The 19,693-nt window shown below is 37.8% G+C and overlaps 1 protein-coding gene across 5 annotated transcripts in view; it reads left to right on the top strand.

Annotated features, from left to right (window-relative positions):
• The window catches only part of trps1 (trichorhinophalangeal syndrome I), a 101,136-nt gene that overhangs the window by 552 nt on the left and 80,891 nt on the right, over nucleotides 1-19,693 (top strand). Inside the window, exons 1-2 of one of the 5 annotated variants that reach the window (XM_026299960.2) lie at nucleotides 99-276; nucleotides 17,359-17,810. In XM_026299960.2, coding sequence (XP_026155745.1) covers nucleotides 17,798-17,810 — 13 coding nt within the window. In that variant the 5' untranslated portion in view covers nucleotides 99-276; nucleotides 17,359-17,797. Of the gene's footprint in view, nucleotides 1-98; nucleotides 404-15,525; nucleotides 15,588-17,358; nucleotides 17,811-19,693 lie in introns of those variants that run through there. The other 4 variants (XM_026299959.2, XM_026299958.2, XM_026299962.1 and 1 more) reach the window with 4 other exon arrangements.

The raw sequence follows: 19,693 nt of genomic DNA, 5'->3' as shown, positions 1-19,693 counted from the left end.
GATGCACGGTTGGAGTTGTAGATGGCGAAATGCATGCTGTCGGAGAAGTGGGAAGATGAAATTTGTTCGTCTTTAAAGAAAGCCGGGCTATCAGTGCTGCGTTTAGGAGGCGAAATAACGCTCTGTTAGCCGCTAGTGGTTTTACGACGGGCAGCAGTCGGTTTGCGTCTTATGTAACTAACGGCCTGAGCAGCGTCGGTGAGGAAAGAGGGATCTGCTGAATGAGAGAGGAAAAGAGCAGCAGCGCTTTGAATTCACATGGCAATTCACATTTAGGTTAGGACACCCAAACGCTACACTAATACAAATTGGGGGGCTACTGGGGACGGCTACTGCTTTGATTTAAGACTGAGTTTGAAGCCAGCAGCAAAGGGACGCGGAGTGACTTAGTCGCCTCAAGTAGGTTTGTGTTTTTTGTAAGTTTTGTTTCTCGTTTTCTTTTTTTTTTTTAAAAACATTATTTCCGATAAGCGGCATCCTGACTGAGCTGCTAGCAGCCGGTGACTTGGAGTGATTTTATCGCTGCGGTGAAGCTCTCGTGTAAATACTATGTGGCACTTTTGGCTATTTTCATTGATAACTTTTTCTTTGCTACTGTTCTGACTGAAAACTTGATACTCAAGTTCAGATTTCGTGGTGCCCCGAATGACGCACGTCGTAGAGAGGGAGAGGGAAAGAGGTTTATGCTGAGAGATGGGCATAGTTAGAAGCCTGTAGTTTATTGGACTAAATGTGGGGAAAGTGGTGCAACTAATAGGCCAAAGGAGTTGTGTTTATCAAGTGCTATACAGCCGATATGGCGCTGTTTTTGCGCCTCTTTTCATTGTTAGGAATCCTGAGAGCGCATGGTGGATGTGAATTGTCGTAAAAGATTCCCCAGACATCCCCTCTTATCAGCTCCAAAGAAAAACAAGTACTTATCAGCTCAAGATGTCTCGCATTTATTTATTTGTTGTTGTTGCTAAACTTTTCACGAGTGATGCCGGGAAGCCTGAGTTGCATTTCCACTCAACTTTGAAAAAGTCCCCCCACTCAACCCCCCTAAACCCTCTGTCGTAAGAAACTGTGATGTTCCTTTGAGATAAGGGAGCTGGGTAGGCATGACAACTCTGTGGGGAGAGCAGAGTATGTGAAGCCAGTACAATGAGGCACACACTGCAAGGAAGCTTTGTACATAGTCCTTCACAGTTCTCCAGTTCTGGCCCCTAAAGAACTGCTGTGTGGACCGACTTTTATTCAACAGATAACCTCAGTTATTATTATTTTTAAAACCAGACCAGGAACATGAGACTTCACTCTGACCCCACACTTCTTCAGTGTTGTTTTAAAAGCTTTGGATTTTATTAAGTTGATAATTAATTCATTTATTCATTGGATAACCTGTGTGTAGTCATAAAGCATTTATTGGCTGTTCTTACAGTGCTTTAAATATGAAGCCGGACTATATATATCTTAAGCTTCACTGCATTTAAATTTGATGCAGAAACGATCACAAGCTTTTACGCATCTTAAAAGCACTTTAAAAAAGTAAGGCTAAGTTTTTATCTTGGATTTTAAATTTGTATCCTGAACGCCCGCTTATAGCTCTGCCTTCCAACATGTCCTCGAAAGTTTTTCCCTGACAGCTTTAGCAAGTTTTGTAGCCTCGGTCACAGCAGCAGGGAAGATTTACACACGCGTCTTTTCAGTACATACAACTGTGGGGATCACTTGGGTTAAAATACAAATGAACAAAATCTTTAAGGTTTGCTTTATTTTGGAGATTTCTGTGCTGCATGCTAACAAGGGTTTAAACTTTTTAAGGACTTTTTCCTTGCTGGTTTTTGCAATAAGGATAGACAGGGCTGTGAGCCACACTTCTTCTGTATGATTTAAAGAGTGTGATTCATTGTGCTTTCTATTACTTTTTGGAAAAGAAAAGACTACACAGTCAGAAATGTGCTGTCAGAGCTTACTAGAGTTTGCCAGTAGAAACTCATAGTACCACTTTTGTGACGTATCTTGAGAGTTGCACTATTTCCTATACATCACCTTTTAAATTTTTTTTAATGTTTTTGTAATCTGACAGGTTGATACTGATTTTGTAGTTTGAGGCTTGTCATGTCGGCATTTCTAGACATGTTGTAAGTAAATTAGGATTAAATGCCTTTCAACAGACATCAACTTTTAATTTAGTTGGGAGTATTTTATGGACAGTGCTTTGCTTCCCTGTCATGTTCGTCCTGTTTGATAATATTTTTTTCCTTGTTTTCACACACTTACACACGACACACTCCAGCCTTGTGTATAATCACAGATATGACTTTGTTGAACTTTTCTGACTTTTAACAAGTTTCTATAAAATTATCAACAACATTTGATCTTGCAGTGTATCAGTCTTGCTCAATTACCTATAGCTAAAATTTTCCTCTTTCCAGATACTGGATATTATGCTATCCTATGGCCTTGTCATAGCCGCTATTAAACGTCAAAGGAGTTGACGACTTCCTAAAGCGGTCCTCTGCTTGTAAAACTCTTTCCCGTATGTGTATGTGAGACGAAGTGGGAGAGAGCACAGCACTTTTTTCGTGTGTGTGTGTGTGTGTGTGTGTGTGTGTGTGTGTGTGTGTGTGTGTGTGTGTGTGTGTGTGTGTGTGTGTGTGTGTGTGTGTGTTTCTGTATGAGCTTCAGAGACAGCCATGGGTTACTCATATGGCTGCAACATGTGAAGACTGCGGTGGAACTGGGAAGAGAGAAAGTTTTGAGAGGGAGAGACAGAAACACAGGGAGAGAGAACACATGGAGTGAGGGAAGTCAGAAATGTCCTGTTCAACTAGCTGGAATGTATCTCCTGTGTTTTATTGATGGTTTGATGTTCTGTAAAACATGAGGAACAACTGTAGTGATTTTGTGGGCTGCCATGCATTTGTCTTTGGTCGTTTCAAAATAGGACTGCGTGAGGAGAGGAAAACGCCCGTTTGAGATGTAGTGTAATGGTAGACTTTAACCCAGTTCAGGGAGCAAAATTCAGTGGAGAAAAGGAGTGATTTCAAAGTTAGACATGACTGATTTTATGTGTTGAGGTTATAAAGGGCTTTAAGCCATGTAAATGATTACGTACCTTCATTTTCTTTAAAAGCTTTTATATATTATCATGGTTAATAATCATTTAAGAGTTTGCTTTTTGTATTTAAACATATTTTGCAAAGTTACCTGAGGTCTGTGGTCCTTTAAACAAAGCTCTGTTTATACAAAAAAAAAAAAAAACAAAAAAAGGAAAATTGGGAATGTTTGGAATACAGACATTTTTGCAACTGATGGATCAAGACCTAAAGAATTAGTAGAAACTTGGTGGTGCTGTAAAATCAATAATGACACCTGGACTACATGAGAACCCAATAGAAAAAAAACTATTGAAGTTTGTGAAAGTTTTGCAAAACCTCTGCTGTTCATCCTCTGTGTGCTTCAGTGCATATTTTGGGGTGAGATTTATTTGCATTGCATTACTTGCAAAAATCTACCTAATCTAAAGGAAATGTAGATAATTCATGCAGTAATCTCTGCACTGCACAGTTGCTACTGTCTCTCTGCTCCTGGTTTGGGCTGATGCTTGTCCTTATCAGAGCAGCGTGTGTCTGTTAATCTTGCTGAATTGTGTGATACAGGGAGCAAAAGGATTGGTTTTCAGTTCATTTAGCTATTTCTTTGCTGTTTGGTAAACCTGTATTCTGTGGGTAGATGGCACGCTAACATGTTTGAAAATTAGATAATCTCATTCACCAACCTGTTGCCCACAGATAAGTTTGTTAAAATGAAAAACAGTTGATTCTGATTTGAAGAGATAACAAACCTTTGAAAATATGTTGACCTGAATAATTAAACAAGTTTAGAAATGAACATCTGGAGTGAGTGAAGACACACTAGGAGCATCTGTTTAAAACTTTGATTTTATTGCATTTAAGTTTTACTTGTGGCTTTTTATTTTAAATGAATTCAATGTTTGCAACGCCTTCATTACATAGTTTTATCATAAGCGATTATAGCTGACAATTACTTTCTGTACACATTTGTAAATCAGCATTAAGAAGAATAAAGATTAAATTCAGATAGCATGTTGTTTAAACATACGCAGACCAGAAGAAATAGGAGTATTTTCCTAAGACTTTTAGCTTTGTCAATGTACATAGCTAAAAGTGTGCATTTCTAATTTCTGATCCCGTTTGTTTATGAACATGAGTGTCCTGACTCTCACTGTTTCCAATAAGCAGGAAAAGATAGCATCTATTAGAGCAATCAGCCGTTATTCATCTCAGCCCTGCCTGCAGTTCAGATAAAGGAAAACATCCATTTGTCACGGATAGTTTATTTAAAGAAAAAACCTTTTGCAGGGCTTCTGGCTCTTTTGGCTCATAGCGCTGTAGCTAGCACTTCTTTATTACCCGGTCTCTTGTTTTACTCATATCCCAAGGACACAATTGTTTTTAACTTATTTTACTGCCCGGACACATTGTTTTGGCTCTTTCATTGCTTTATATAAGCTGCTTGTAATGTCGCTGTTACAGAGATTTGAGCTTATTCTCGTGTTGCAGTTACTGGAAGTCAATCTGGAAAAGAGTGTCTGTTAAATGCCCAAAACGTCATCTCCACTCTCTGTCTGTGGTTAGCACAGCCTTGTTTAGGCTTGAGTTAGTCCCTAATGTCTTGGGTCTATTTTAGACTTTTAAGTCTGTTTTTTAGACGGCCTGCTCCAGATAACGAGCACATGGTCTTGGTTTAGAGTGAAATAATTCCCTCCCAGTTTTTTTTAGTTTTTTTTCCAGTCAGAAAAGTCCTAAATATAGGACATTTTTTCTTCCTTTGATCTGAGAGAGTAAATAATCCTTGTGTCACAATATAGAGGAGGCACTGATAAAGTAGTGACTGAGCGGGTTTAGGCATATACCAGTAAAACATAGTAACACAGGCAGCCTTGTGGTTATAGGGTCATTCATTTCAAACCCCACAACACCTGCCTGTTACCTTGTATCAGTGTCTGTTAAATCCTTAAAATGTACAGTAGGGAGTGTTGTCTCTTGATGTGTTTTTGCTTTATTTTATGGTGCCAGATTGATTTGGAAATCGTTTCTAATCTTCATTTAACACAAGTTGTGCCAGTTGGGCTCATGTGCCAGTTCATGAAAGCTCACTTGTCTGAGAAACCTGCTGGCTTGTTATGTGATGTGTTATGAGTTGCGAGTTCTGACTGCTTTGACTCAGCAGTGTACTTATCACGCTGATGCTTCCTGTGCACCCAGACGTTCAATTATCAGTCACTTTTATACGAGTTTTGACCTTGTGCAAGACTCAGTGAATGATTTGCTCCAACGCTGTGTTCAGTTAACTTTCAAGTAAATCATGTTTTAATTGAAAATCAATCAATGCTCATTTGCTCAATGGCGAGAAAATGAATTAGTGCCTCCAACATTAAGAGCATTGTTTTATGGAAAGAGTTTGTCACATTCGCTACACAGCAGTAGTTTTTCCGTGTGTTCCACATGTTGGATACATTTTGACTTTCTGCTTTAATCAAACAGCTGTGTCACAATTTCTGCTGCTCCTTAACACTGACGCATTTATTCTTGTGCTTCACAAATAAAAGCTAAAAAGTACGTTTGATTTATGTTGTCCACTGGCATTGTAGGTCTTATTGTGATAATAGTTCATAAAATCTTGATCCAAATGGTTTCACATTTGAAAATGGGACTCCACAGTAAAATGTGCAGTCCAATTATAATAGCTTGTGATAATATATATTGAGCCAAAACCCACAGCAAAAATCATTAAAAGAGAATAAATTTTGCAATTGAGGTGAATTATTAGTGAATTACCCTTTTTAAATTTTTAATCCTTGCATAATGAATTTGAATCAGTTTCAATATTGCCTTTTCCTCATAGCAGCTGTTTTTTTAATTACACTGTAGTTGGCCAAGTTGACTAAAACGTTCACCTATCACATCAGGACCTAATAGGTACTTTCCATTTTTTTAAATATATTTTGACTTTTGTGGCTTTATATAATTAAGCTGTGCTAACTTTATATAAATAACTATGTAATTTTATATATTTATTTAGACTGTAAAAAACACTTTGGAAGAGCCGAGAGAGATACTTCATCATGGTAATCAGACAGATTGAATTTAGCTAGTGTTTATCTGAAGAGATGCTTTTCCATGGCAGGCTATAATTACACAAAATAATGTATTCATACAAACTTATTTACATTTCTGTGTTTGTATATACGTTGTTTTTGTTGACACTTTGTTTCAAATTTAACATCTTTAATGTTTGTATCGAGAAATTAAAAAAAATCTATTTAAAAAATAGTTAAAACTACAATTATTGGGAGGCAGAAAACTATATGGAAGTTATCCCAGGATTCTTTTTGTAAGAGGAATTTAAATTGAGGGATTAAGGGATGATGGTTTTCCAAATGCAAAGCAATATACTTTCAAAAGCCAGTGTAGTCACACAGATTTATATACTTAGTATATTTCTGTGGTAGACCAGACAGTATAGTAATGCGGAGATAAAAAAGACATCATGGAGAGAGTGACGGCAACATGCACTACAAGCTGTAAACATGGTTTTAAACCAGTGGTGTCATGAGTACATTTGTATATTATTCTCAGTGTTCCCATGAGCCCGACTCCATCTGTAATTTCTTACTGTTTTCACACGGTACCAGGCAGACTGACAGTAAAAACTAGCTATGGAAAATGTGACAGTGGCGTAAGTGGCATGAATTTGAATATGATTTATGTTGTATGCTTCTTTGTATTGAAGCTGAAAAGACTGTGCACCACACAGATGGATTGAGTAGTGAACCATTTTCCTCAAGTACTGTATGCTTAATTCAGCGAGACTTTTCTCAAGTTGAAGTGGGAGTGTTTTTTTTTTTTTTTTTTTCACAGAAGCTTCTCGGTGATCTTTGTCCAAAGTCAGGACACAGTTGATTGATCCTGAATGAAAGAGAGCAATATGATTATAAAATACAGAGGAAGATTGCTCTCTGGGAATTGATGCATCCACCAGTTGTTTTGTAGTAGGTCAATTTAAGTGCAAGCCTTCTGCACTTTCTCAGGTATTTGAAATTCTCAGGAATTTATACTGTGCACAACAAATGACAGGTGAACATCCACTTTCAGGTTACACTATTAAGAGGCCAAATTGAGCTATGAGTTTACTCCTGGATGGCTAGATGGATATTTTTTGATGTTGTGATTTGTTCATAGGTGATTTCAAGCCTTTGTTGTTAAATATAATAGATTAATATGGCATCTTTTCCTGTAAATCTAGTCATATCAGAAATGCACATGTTCTCATGGTTAGACTTTCAGTATTGTAGCATTTGAAAACATTCATATCCATACTGTTGAGCATTGCTGATAGATGGTTATCAGTTATTGTAATAATACTAATGAGTACTTATCTCCCTCTGTTAAGGTCAAATCTGTCTCAGTTTTGATTGAATTGACTCACCGATTGTTTATTTCTGAACTGAAGGCTAACTGTCTGCTCCTTCAACAGTCAAACCAAGAGCCTGCATACACACATCTAGATCTCTTGGCTGATGAATTTGTTGCTTTTTTTTGTTTTACTTTTTTTTTCCTTTTGTCTTTAATTGCATCTTTCCTCTCTTCTTAAATCACTGTTTCTCTTACTGTAATACAAGAAAGATTGTTAGTGTCACGTGTACACAATTACACTGTAACCACTGTCAAAATACTTCATTTAGTTACTCAGAGATTAAAGTTAACTTTCATTTCAAGTGTAAATACACACAGACATTTGTTTGCCCTTGCAATCTTTCTCAGACAAAGTTATATTTCTTCCAAGGTTTGAATATGGCACACTTTTTTTCTAGCCAATTTAGCTTTTCTGCTGTCTATGTCTTGCAGTCATATGTCATTATTTCTATAGATAATATGGCTTTATTTCATGGACGGGTGTGTTTGTGTGAAATGCTCTGAGCTCTGCGTTTCTAAATGTGCACACAATATTCAGCCTGTCAACTATGACAAGTTTTATCAACATTCTTAAAGCTGCTCTTTTTATATGTGGATCTGCTTTTTCTCTGCATGCGTTTGTTTATATCTGTGTGCATGATAGGGTGTGAAATATGAATCGATTTGTTTCATTTATGAAAGTATACATACAGCCCTGCTATTACTGAGGAAGGGGACTCATTTTTTGGCACTTTTAAAACCATTGTGCTTGTTCTCTCTCTCACTCTCCCTCTCTCTCTCTCTTTTACACACACACACACAGACACATACACACAGACACACATATACATCTACAGCCCCATTAGTATTGTAGTCTGGGATCTGGCTAAAACATCTGGTGGCTGAGTAACTTTTCAAAGTAGTCTTTGTCCTCACTCTGTGCGTGCATGTGTGTGTCTGTCACTGGGTGTTTGTGTGGCTGTATAATAAGGGGCAGACTTTTTACAGTGTCCCATCAAGTTAAAACTATGATTTAAATGACTAACATGTACATTATTTCTTTTTTGTTTCATTAAAATAAATAGCCAGACTGGGCTTTCCCGATTTTCTGCATGTGCCTCAGTCTGTGATGACTGTAGAATAAAAAAAACAAACAATTTAAATAAAGATTAGGGTCAACCAAACAGTAACTGATCAATGGCCAGTTTGCCCTGTTGTGTTATTTAATTAATGTAACCTTGCAGCTCCATAACACAGACAGGAACAACGCAGAGCGGGATATGACACCCTTCCAACTTCCCTCTGTTCTTGCTTGACATTTGTGCTCACATCTGAAAGAACTAGTGATCTAGAGTATGATACAGCTAACTGTCTCACCTGTTCTCTGCAAGATGAGGCTGTGCTTGTTTTACTGATACTGTTAAATAATCCCGCAATAGCAGCTTTGGGCTTTAGAGGGTACAGCCCTGCAGACAGCTTGAGCTGATGCCCTTAGGGCTTTGCTTCAAACCACATAAACTCTGAAGGAAGCAGGGATTCATCTTCTATTAGAGCAGTTAAAAGTGCTTAATCGGCATATTAAAAGGTGCAGTATTTGGTCCTGGTACAAGTTAAATGTGTATATGATATTTAACACAGAAACTTAACTCTCTAACTCTGTGATTACAAACTATATCACCCTTAGTATACCATTGTTTGTGGACATTGTTTTCCAATAAATAATTTTGATGGTCAGCATGTTAAAAAAAAAAAAAACTCACTGGAAAGGGATGTCTTGTGCTATTATTGATAATAGACTGTGTTTAACAGCTCAGCACTCATCAATAAAGGAGCAGATAAGTGATATTTGTTATAGTCAGTATTTTATTTTATTTTTTTGTCCTTCACTAAAATGGAAAAATCTACCTTTTGATTTGTGTATGTGCATGTGTAACTGAGGTGTCTGCTGTCTTTGTGTGAAGAAATGGATGCATGGATAGATAGATGATGGAGGGAGGGAGGTGGGGATTTTTTGAAATGGAAATTAAGGGGGCACACATCTGGGGTTCTTTGAGACTTCTGTGGGGGAGATGAGAAGGTGGGTGTCAGAGGCCCATGGTCAGAAGTGTGTGTGGGGGGGGTAATCGGGGGTTGTGATCGAGGAAGAATGGATGAGAAAGGAAAGGGTAGTTTCTTAATTCTTAGGTGGTAGGAGGTAGATAAGGAAATGGGAGATACATCAGGGAGTGTGGTTTCTGTTGGCCTGTGGAGTGGGGAGATGAGAGAGGGATTGATGAAGAAATGGTATAGGAAGTCAGTTGAAGGACAAGGAAAGTGAGCAAAATGAGGCCACAATAAGGATGAGGAGGGATGAAAAGAGTGTCTAAAAGTCTTTGTATTTTAGGGCAACATTAGGAACAAAATAAAGGAAATGTCGATGGAAGGAAGGACAGATGAGAAACTAATTTGCATAGACTGAGAGTGGGAGGTGGGAAAGAGGAGAAAAACAGGGGCAAAAGATCACTTACTATAGTTGAAAACTTTACGGCTGACAGTTAAATTTACTTAGGGCATGTGTGTGTGCGCTTTTGTGTGTGTGTGTGTGTGCGCGCGTGTGTGTTGAATTGGGTGAAATAGCACAGTGGGGTGCATGGCGTTTGTTCTGCAACATGGCTTTTGGACTTTTTAGTGCTTTACACATAAGTTGTCCTCTTGCTTTTCTTTGGAGGCTGATTTCACTTAGCTTTAAAAACCTCTCTCACTCTCTTGCACTAAATTCCCATCCCATATAAAAGCAAAGTTTAATGTCCCGACTGCATTGGCTGCTGTTATTTCAGCTGCTTGAAACTCCAACATTTTCACACCTGTGGAAAAGTGTGCTTTTTGAAACTTGAGGTGCATTTTATTGCTGTTTACCAGATGTAAATAAAGCCTCAATGGATGTGTCTGTTGCGAGATAAGAAAAAAATCTAAGCGCTCCCCATATTTTTGTTTTTTAAATAATAAAATATATTCAGGATTAACCTGGCAAGGTGAGAAGCTGGAAAGTACTCTGGAGTTATCTCAGTGTTTAAACCAGCTTTAATATCAAAATCATGTCTTGAAGGATAAGATAAAGCAAGTGCTTATTGCTTTGTTTTTCAAATAAACTTGGGATGTATTGTTGCATCATAGGCCAACAACTTCACTTGGACTATCCTATTGGCTTGTGAAGCAAAGTATCTGAGAGTTGTAAAAAGTTTAGACAGTGTTGAGTTTTAGAAATGAAAATTGAGACGTAGGGAGGAAGGGAAAGAAAATGGAATGAAGAAAAACAGCGTGTGGATCGAGAAGTGACAGATCTTAGCAGCAGTCGTTGGGAAAAAGTGGAGCACAAATGTTTGGGGGCACTGCAGTGTTGTTAAAACTCTACATCTACTACAGACCATCGTGTAACCTGTTGAATAACAGCAACATATATTCTAGTCATCAGTGGGTTGCTCCACAACCAAAATCCAGAGAACAGATTTAGAATCAATTCAATTTGATGATCTTTAGCTCAGAACTGCGCTTCAGAAAGACAGGAACATTTAGAAAGGCTCTGGAGTGATGATGTTTGGAACACACACTAATAGTTTAAGCTTTGCTAATATTATATTTAATAATGTGTTTTTATTAAAATATGGTTTGTGTAATCTGTCAAAGGAAAACCCTGCATTGACATCAGCGAGGCCCCGAAACCTCCCAGTCTTGCTTCCCGATAATGTTCGACAGGGAAATGCTGCTTCACTTGGCCAGCAGGCAGATAGAAGGGCTCTGGATAGGAATATAAAGTCAACATTGTGGGTTGAAAATGTTCCGTTGTATGTCTGCATGCACGCACGTGTGTGTCTGTGTGTCTTAAGTTTGTCCAGACATTTTTCCCGTCGGGCTGGCCGCTTGCAGGAAGCGTCCGAATCTCCAGAAATGGAAAGTGTGTGTGAGCGAGTGTATACATGAGAGTTGTCAAATTGAGAGTGTGTAGCACTGCGTGCGTGATTTTGTGTATCAGCCTGTCTCTGTCTATTGGTGTGGATGTGAGTGACGTAATGTTTGAGCTTACCCAGAGTGAGACAAACCAAATTGACACAAATACAGGGGTGTCTGCATGGGTACCCTTATGTGTATTTTAAAATCATCAGAAACGTCTGACAGGCGAGTGAGGTGTATGTGTGTGTCATGTATTTGTGTATTTCTGGCAGATCCTAAGTTTGTTTTCTCTATTTTAGGGGAAATGACAGCTAGGCAAGAGTCAACAATCAACATGTTGATTTATGCAGCTACTAGTTCCTTCCATTACGCCTCAACTACCACTGAAGCAGTTTGTTCACCATTATTTTTGATGTATGAGAGTCTTAGCTGTGGAGAGCAAGGTCAAAATCAACAGTCCCGTGTTGATTTATGCAGCTCCTGTTTTCCTGCTATCATACATCATGTTTGGACATTAAAACCACTCACCGGGCAAATGCAGATACTGTCTTTGACAGTGGTTGATAAGTTTATGTCCTCTACCAGCCACAGCAGCAGTCTACCAGTCATAGTTTTTGTATTTAAAAAATCCTTTTTGCTGAAATGTCTGAGATGTATCAGCTGCTTTTGGCCAGAAGTCCTAAAACATTTCTGTTCTTTAAATCGTTGATTCATAGCGATATATTTGTTCAGTTCCCTGTGTGTATAGCAAAGGGCCAATATAAGCTCTTTTTTGAGTCATGATTTGATTGATTTCCCTAAGGAATGATCATGTTTTGTCAAATACACTAAGTCTATTTAGACAAATAAAATAGTCATAATTCTATAACTACTAGCTGCATTTGACAAATTTGAGCATTGCCAACAGTCCCATGCACTTCAGATCATTTCTAATAATAGATCAGTATTCACACCCCAATGGAAGAAGTGGACTGATACCATTCCTTTCATTATTTATTTAGGCTCTAAGAAGCACGAAGAGGAACATATCTATTATAAGGAAGTAGAAGTGTCTCAGGAACTTACACGTGTGTCTGTGTCACAGCAAAATTTGGAAGCTCTGGGCGTTGCTTACAGTAATGAATAGACAGACCAATCCTTCATCTTTAACCTCAGCAGCTTAAAAGATCTGGTTGATCAAGGTTACTGTTGTTATTTGCAAGAGAGTAAAATTGCTGGTGTGATGCTGTTGTGAATAATGCCTTTTTGTCTAATTGCCAACCTGATAAAGGCGTTTCTGTCTTGCTTTGTTGTGGATTGTCTACATTTTAGACATGCACCAACTTGACAAAACACAGCAAACTACATCTGTGCAGACAGTGTTAATAAAAAATATTTTGAGACTGATATAATTACAAATGTAATGCGCAGGACAAGACGCAGGTTGATTTTATGTCACGTCATGTTGATTTTATGCTCTCTTTAAATGGACATTTAATTAGGTAAATGTAATTTGCTTTAATTTAGGGCTGCATCTCTTGATTAGTTTCATTATTGATGAATCTTTATCAATTGTGTCAGATGATGTCAGAAAAAAAAAAAAGATAAATGCCACATCATTTTCCAGATGGCATTGTGACGTCTTCTCAGTGTGTGGTTTGTCAGAACTGTCCAAAACCCACAAATATTTAGTGTCCTATCAGAATTGACAAAGAAAAGCAGCAAATTCCGACTCTGGTGATGGAGGGATTTGTGTGCTGTTGGAATTCTTGCCTGAAGAATGATTTACGAGATTAATAAATTATGAAAGTTGTGGCCAATTAAATCTCAGACGATCAACAAATCAGTTATGTGACAAATTGTTGGCTGTACTTTCAGACAAACTGTTTATTCAGAGTCCTGAGACAAAAGGAACTCATTAGGAGCAGTGAAATATTCCGGATGTAACCAAAGACAGTCATCAATACACTGGTTTGACACGGACATCAACAGTTACCATCAGCTGCTCTTCAACTGCTCATTTTGGGATCTGTTTTCTGACATGTTCCCTGTTGGGAGCTATCATGTTTGCATTTTTTAGCCAAGGGATAAAAACTGGATTCTTTAATTATTTTCTTCTGTCATTTATATAATAACAATAATCAGACTCTTGATTGTAGCAGAGACAATTCAATTTCAAATAAGGCTTTAATGTGAAAGTTATTTATAAAAGTTTAATATTTTGATTTTATTTCAATCTTAAGATGTATTTTATTGTATAAGGTTTCTGGCTTTCATAATATGTTTAAAAGAAGAATGAGGAACCGATTACCTCCTTTTCCTGTTTCCTCTTTTGCATCTTATTCAGCCTTCTATGTTAAATCCATCTTAAAGTAGTGATGAGTGAAAAAGTAGAAACAAAAAAAAAGAGACATACTTTTCTGCCTCTGTGGGGATCCAGGGTAATTGTAGCTATACTACAACTTTAGTTTACTGTGGTAATCCTATTTTTACCATCTGACGCATAAAAAAAACTGTTAAACATTTTATAGCTCAGTGTGCACACCCAAAACAATACTACATTTTAGATGTGGCAATGAACTAGTTAAATATTGTTTTTATTAGACGAGGCTTTGCCATACTGGTAAATTTATTGCATTTCTGGGCTTTGATTGGTCAAAGGTAAGGCCAACTATTTTCCCAATTTACTTAGAAACCAGTAAAAACAATGCCTGCTTGTTTTTTTTTTTTTGTGTGTTTAATATTAGTTGGCACTTCTGAACGTTGTACTTTGTGAATATAAAATACAAACAATCAAAAGAAGACTGAAGCTGTAATTTCCATATGTAGTGCAGCTTTTGCATAAAAAACACTGTGGTTTCCTGTCCAGTGTATAACTGATTGGAATGTGGAACTACATGAGATATATAAACAAACCAAGAGACATCTCAAAAGAAAGGCCTTATATCTGTCTGTCTGTTTGCCAGTCTGTGTGTATTGCCACAAGATAGTTGTTTTTTTTTTTAGTGCATGTGAAGATCGGCATTTGTATTTTAAACCCAAACAACAAACCTGCCTGAAATAATCGATTTCAGATGCACTAGTTGAATTGAATATGAAACAATGTGCTTTCTGTGCTCTAATTGGTGGAACATGGAGCTTAACTCTGTCTACATAACATATAAAAATGCAGTAAGACACATCAAAAAGGCCTTTCAAAGACAATCATTTTCCATGGGAGAGGGGGGTAAAAATCACTGAAAGACGAAAAAGAAACTAGCATAATTAGTTTGACCACCATGTCATTCGAAACGGCATTAGCAATAACAAATCAGAAAACAATAAAAGATGAAAACAAAGATAAACTAAAGGGCTTGGGTTTCATGGTCAGAATGATTGGGAATGAATATGAGTGGTGTGTGCAGGTTTGTGGGTGTGCATGTACTGTGTGTTTGTGGGTATTCAGGTGGCAGTGAGACCGCTTAACATGTGTCTGGGTACATGCATACACGCTCGTGTCTGTGTGTGAGCGAGGGAGAGTTAGTGAGCGGGTATTTGTATGTAATCATGTACGTCAGGCCGTCATGAATGGTGTGTTTGAGACAGAGCGGAGTGTGGAGTTCCTCGGGCTGGACCAAATTGGAAACAGAAAAACAAACATTCCCTAGGAACCCCCACACCCCCTGCCCCCGCTCTCCACCTCCCTCACCCCCACCCCTTCGTCTGCCGACTAGTGGCACAGTCCAACCTGTCTGTAACGGTCTGTACTCGGACCAGACCACACACATTTGTGGAGGGGGGTCAGAGCGCAGTAGGCGGTGGCTGTGGTAGTGGGGAGAGCTATGGGGGGGAGCTCTCAGCCACAATGACAGTTGGAAAAACAGACAGAAGAGTCATATGAAAATGACAAAAGGCTCACTGATGGATTGATGGGAAAGGCAGAGAGATGGACGAGGGACAGGGAGAGAAAAGTGAGACAGAGAGTTTAAAGATGACAGACATGGGATGTGCAAATGGGAACTGTTACAGTGAGAAAAAATTGAGATAAGTCATGGTGGAGAAATAAAGCAAAAAAAAAAAGCATGAAGAGAAAAACAGAGGGACAGAGGAAGATGATTGAGTAAATGAGTAAGCAGCAGCGCAACTGAGTCACAGTTCCACAGGGAAAATATTTAGAGTCATTCTCAAAAAAAAGAACTTTTCTCTCTTTTCTTTTCCTGTTCTGAATGCTACTAATGAGTAAGTCACCCTCCTGTTTTTTTTTTTACTTTTATTTTTGTAGAGAACATTCTTACTTTCTTCCATTTATTATAGACAATGCTATTATGTGGTAAGTCATTTAATAACCAGCGGCACGTGTGTACACACAGTGTAATTTTACTCAGTCTGCAGGATTTAATGTCAGAATGTATGAGTATGATCGCTGTGTTTGTGTTTAGTCTTGATAGTGTTTCAAGCTAGAGATTGTTGAAGTGGATGTTAATTTAAAGCAGTGAAATTTCAGACGTTCTTATTAAAGACACTTTAATATGTTCTCAAGGATGCAGGGTCACCTGGGGATATGTGTCAGTTTCATCCCAAATGCCTACCTGGAAATCATCAATCACTTTTTCGAAAACATGAGATCCTCAAAAACATTGTTTTAAGATGAGACGCTTTAAAGTGACTCATAATTTCAGTAATGACTCAAAATGTGCATTTCTTTTCATGCCAGTAATTTCTTTGTTTCATTTCAAACATCAGATATCCATTTTCAGATAATGATGCACTTAGGTTGTCAAATGGGGTGTTAATTTACCATCTATAGTTGAAACAAACTTAGAACAGCATGTGGAAGTGGTCAGGGCCTCAGTGAACCAGATAACAACTGAACAGGTACCCTGGGACGTCTAAGCCTGTATTCTGCATCCATTTCTTCTTGGCTTTTTTGCCATCATACTTACATTTAAGCTTCAAGGGCATTAGTGTAACTGGAAGTGGAAGTATAAAATGTATAGCCCTCATATAGCCGGGGAAAAAATATTTTACATGAACAGTCTGAGAATAAGCATCTTTCTAAGTGACAAAGAAAGAACTTTCAAATACGGACTATATCCTCATGTCTTATCCACCACTGATGCACACACCTACTCACACACGTACACACTAGTCAGACTGACCCTAGGAAACTGGCTTTGTATAAATACAGACTCAGATTTAGATTTGCGGTGTGAGGGAGAGAGAGGCATGATGAATGGAAAGAAGAAGGGGTGGCAAAGAGAGTGAGAGAGAAAGAGAGAGGAGTGGTACAGACAGAGAGGGTGGAGTAAGTTTTGTGGTTGGGGCAACAAAAAGGGGAACTGAGAAGTGGAGAGTCTGACCAAATAAATTATTAACCATAACAACAACCGGAAATTTGATAGGCAATTATTTATTTTCTGTATTAATACCTAGTAAGTGTTCTGATTCATAAAGAAATCAATATTGAAATAGAGCATATAATAACTGTAGAAATAGAGAGAGATTTAATTCTGAAGACACTGATGGCTACCACAGCCCATAATTGTTTTAATTTGAATTCATCCCTTGTGGTATTATTAGTTAGGCAGCACACTTAACTCAAAGTATGTTAAGCTCGCTGTGATCGTTACCCATGTGTTTATTATATAGCTGTGATTAGACTGCACCAACTTCTGTCGAAAAATAAGAAAAGCATTTATGCAATTACACATTACTTTATTTGAAAAAAATCTGGTTGATGCTTTCCAGTGACAGACATATATTTTGATGTTTTACAGTACATTATCAGTGGTTTTGCTTTATCCTGGACCCTTTAAATAATTTTTTTCATAGTGATAAAATACTTTTTCTTTTTGTGCACTTTTGATCAACCACTCTATTTGTCTGTCTGAATGAACGTCCTTCCTGTAAATGTTAAATATTTAAAAAAAGCCTGAAATCAAATAGGTTCTGGTAAATGTTGCAGAATGTGCTCATTTCTAACGTTATTTGTCTTTCTGTCATTTTCCAGGTTGTTAAAATGATCGTGGACTCTGACAACCGTGACTGAGACCCTACACCAGAACCAAACAAATAAAAAAGGACAGGACAGCAAGAAGGGCAGCCTGCATAAGCCCTTTTACACGGATATACAACACACTTGATCAAACTCAAAGCTCTATTGCCCAGCTGTTACGCATAAGCGGAGCAACAGCCCAGTCGAAAACGCTGAAAAGTTTATGTTCTGAAGTTTAGTTCATGGACCTGTGTGGAGTTACGTGGACCTGATAAAGAAATGGAGTGATATTAGTTTGGGCCTGACACCTGCTTTCTGTTTCCCATTACTGTGAGGAGTACAGAGGGCCAGTAGCCGAAGTGTGCTGCTGGACGGACCATTGCGGCACGGGGTCTAATCGAGCCGCTTCAACAGAGCTGATGCCAGGAGTCAGCCATGATGTTTTTATAGCCTGATGATCAGCAGAGGTAAGACACTATACGTTTTAATCGATCCACTTATTTTTATTATTAATCCCTCAATCTCATGGTGAATAACTTTTATGTCATGATCATCTTTATAAGAATAATAATGACTTAAATCATGCAAAGAATAACCTAACAACATTTATATGGTAATATGGTAATTATAAGGTAATATTTTTACCTTGCATGAATTACAGAATTATTGAATTAATTTTACATGTTTAAATTACATGCCAGGATGTGGGCATGGATCAAAGCACAAGTTAATGTATTTTTCCTTTGTATTTGATCACTGATTATTATTGCACTTTATAAAGAAGCTCCTATTTTTTATTATCAGTGGATCAATCTGAGATAGAATCATCAGTCATTATTGTTCATGACTGATCCTTGTTTTAGGTTAGTGAGGAGTAGCATGTATTTTTAAGCACTGATCAAATTTATGATAAAAAAATATAGGCTTTTACAGCAACATTACAGACTTTTTTATTATCATTAGGCTGTGTTTGTTTGTGCTACCTTTCTGAGCATTTTTGTGCGGGTGACTAGAAAACTTTTTTTTAAATTTTTTTTTTTAACCACAACTTATGATTTTGTTCAAGCCTTAAAAACAAATAAACACAAAACATGTTTCTTTAGATGAAAACATTTTTGATGTGCCTCTTAAAGCTCAACCAGTTTCTGGGTCTTGGTATATCAGATATTGCCCCTAGCTAGGAGAGGTACAGGGGATAGTTTAATGAGACTAAATGACTGCGGATAAAATGGCGTTTATGCAGAGCCACGGTACTCTGAGAAGTGTTAAGAAAAACGACTCTTAGTCATCGCTGTTGGAGGAAGTGACTGTGTGTGTTGCTTCAAAATGCTACTCACATTGTGGTCTTAAGGTTTAGCTACTTAACTTATGAGGTTACTGAACAATGTCTTTGACATTACAGAGTGACTGACTCTTAGTCAAACATTACCTGCTCCTCCATCATGCCTACTATCTTGCACGTTAGTTCAGTAAACCTCATTAGCAGAGCTCATTAGTTCCTTACACTCAAGAATGTTGTAACAACTTGGTCAGTTGTTTAACGGGCTGGGTAAGATAAAATGAGCCTAAATGTATTTAGGCTCAAATATGTAAGTAATTGTTTTCCAACTGTGTCACTGCTAAACTTTTGCTTCACCACTCCAGTTAAAGTAAAGTTGCATTGTACCAGTGAAATAAATGTACCTGAAAGGCATTGCAGAAGCCAACTTGTTAGGTGGAGAGGCGATAGTGAGCCCACAGCCACACAATGTTGACGTAACTGGACGATTTAGTGCCTGTTAATTAAATGTTGTATTTCACTTAGTGAATACAGGAGCAATTTGTTTTAGATGCCTTTGAATTGAACAGTCTGCTGTTTCTCTTGCTGCATGCATTCATGCATTCAAAAACATGCTCACACTTACGGAGGTTGTTGTACTACAGGAAATGCAAATACATACAGTTGAGGTTATTATGTAAATGTGCTCACAAAGATGCAGTGGTTTGTGGTGTAGGGTTTATTATAATAATAGCAGTATTGTTTATGTTGTTTCTGTAAATACTGTACAGTAAGTATCAAACCCCAAAGGTTTTGTGAAGTCAATTTGTTGAGCTTATGCTGTACATGCATGCATCTTTTACTACTTCTGTTATCATTCTATTATGTACTATGTATTTTGTATGTATAAGAGGCAGAGCGTGAGTTTGCAAATTTCCTAAGTAGTTGTGTGTGTTAATATAGTGATATACGTTGGCACACATTGAACCCACTGTATTTTTGCTGCATTAGGATTATTGTAAAACTGCATAATTTATGGTGCATACGCCTGCACAGACATGGTGGAACAACAGAATTTGTTTAGGCCTGTTT

The sequence above is a fragment of the Mastacembelus armatus genome, chromosome 11 (assembly GCF_900324485.2).
Source record: "Mastacembelus armatus chromosome 11, fMasArm1.2, whole genome shotgun sequence".
Classification (NCBI taxonomy): Eukaryota; Metazoa; Chordata; class Actinopteri; order Synbranchiformes; family Mastacembelidae; genus Mastacembelus; species Mastacembelus armatus.
Note: the sequence above shows the minus strand (reverse complement) of the source record. Positions and strands in the feature narration are given on the sequence as shown.